General features: G+C 39.7%; 1 protein-coding gene across 1 annotated transcript; it reads right to left on the bottom strand.

Moving 5' to 3' along the window:
* Window positions 1-260: 260 nt before the first annotated feature.
* Window positions 261-1,586, bottom strand: LOC110035290 (ABC transporter C family member 4-like; the record flags this gene model as incomplete). The annotated part of the gene is made up of 3 exons (XM_020739521.1): window positions 962-1,586; window positions 654-818; window positions 261-555 (listed from the first exon to the last, which is right to left on the bottom strand). Coding segments are annotated over exons 1-3 (1,084 nt in total), but the record flags the coding sequence as incomplete, so codon positions are not given.
* Between the last annotated feature and the right edge of the window lie 275 nt (window positions 1,587-1,861).

The following is a 1,861-nucleotide window of genomic DNA, read 5'->3' as shown; positions in this document are numbered from 1 at the left end:
TCTAATTTATTCCAAGCCCGGTGAAGTTAGAGATTTCCCATCATATTCATCACACAAAAGTTGATAGTATAAATGCATCTACACATGCACATCTAACACATCTATGCGTTTGGAACAAAAAGATAAACAACCAATTTTTTTAGCAGCCTTCAATCTTCTTATCAAATTCACAGCTTCATATCTACTTAGGTGGGAGAAAAAAACAGTGCTTTTTTTAATGGATTGCAGCACAAATTTCAGTTTAAATGCTAAAAACTAACCTGGTTTGATAATACTGCTGGGAAGCAAAACCATTAGTAACGCAGAAATGCATAAAACTAAGACTCCTATTAACTCCAACCGGAATCCCATCCACTCATTAGAAGCGTTGTTGTGAAAATCCATAGTTAAGCTTGCATTAACTCTGTTGATGTTCTCCTGGGAGAACCTTTCTTCTTTCTTGAAGCACCGAATAGTCATGACGCCCTGAATGGTCTCTGAGAAGTGATGGATGACAGGTGCTTTGGTTATTGAATCAAGCCGAGTTAACTCACGAGATGTTGTAATAAAGTAGCCCTGCATTAAAACGAAATCATTAAGAGGTGCAATCAATTAGGATTGATAGAAGCATAGAGCTCAACAAAGCTTGTCTACTGAATGAAGAGAAAACCCACCCGGTACCAAATGTTGAGCCATCCCAGTGGAATTATGAAAACGAGAGTTGGCCAAGCTACCTGAATGATGACCACAAGAATGCCAAGAACTGCAATGTACATCGCAACAGCCAATCCAATGAAGAACGGGATGAAGAGATCGACGTTGGTTTGATCCGATGATGCCTAACAGTGGAATTCCGATCAGTTGAAGGAAAAAATAACATTTAAGTATTCGTGAAAGAAATCTCTTGCAATAGCCATTTAAGTCACAATACATAATAAAGTAAATGTAAGATGAAGGAATCGAAAAGAAGGGAGTGAAATACTCGACTAAGGATTCTTCCGGAAGGAGTGGTATCAAAAAATGACATGGGTGCATGCAAGATGCTGCTCAATATCTGCTTGAAGAAGATCTGCGCCGTCTGGAGCCCCCAGGAAGTTATAAGAAAGGCCCTCCCTGTGATGAGGACAATTGAAACCACAGCTATGCCGACATAAACTTCAATAAATAGCGATGAACTGAACGAAGCAGAATTATTAGCTGAAGTTGTGAATGACAACCAATAATCACAGGCAATCAGAGATCCTTGCCACAGAAATGAAACAAGCAGCACACTGATGACTCCCCACCAGCCCCAAGCCTCGGTCATGTAGGTTTTGTATACATTCAAACTGACATGCCCAGTCTCCCTCTCCTCATCCTTGATCAGCTTAGAAGAGCCCTTTTCAGCCTTAGGTGACATGGTGGAAGTTTCACCATTAGCTTTATCGTGATCTGTGATGGATTTATTTGATGGTTTAGATGGATCATCCATGCTTTCATGGGCGGGTGCACTCTGCTCAACCAACTCCATGGAACTGTCGTGTGCAGCAACTAATGATGCAAAATCAGTACCAGCATTAAGTAGCTCGTCATACTTCCCTGATTGGACAATCATTCCATCTCGCATAACCTGGCCAGTTTAAATGAACTTTGATTGATATTTATGATTAAATTTAGAGGCAGCGGGGCTTGCGATTATTGGTTTGTATAACAGGCATGAAGATGGAAAGGTTTGTTCTAACAATATTAGCACAAATGTGCAAAAACTTTTGCCAGCTTATACTTGCAAATCAATGAAATGACAGGAACAGAAAAAGTTTATTGTTAATGCAACAAACAAAGTCTTGTTGTGACGAGTAACATTTGTAGTGTCATTCTCCAGATAGTGAAAGTTAAAAAAAAA

Source organism: Phalaenopsis equestris, unplaced genomic scaffold (assembly GCF_001263595.1).
Source record: "Phalaenopsis equestris unplaced genomic scaffold, ASM126359v1 Scaffold197144, whole genome shotgun sequence".
Taxonomy (NCBI): Eukaryota; Viridiplantae; Streptophyta; class Magnoliopsida; order Asparagales; family Orchidaceae; genus Phalaenopsis; species Phalaenopsis equestris.
Note: the sequence above shows the minus strand (reverse complement) of the source record. Positions and strands in the feature narration are given on the sequence as shown.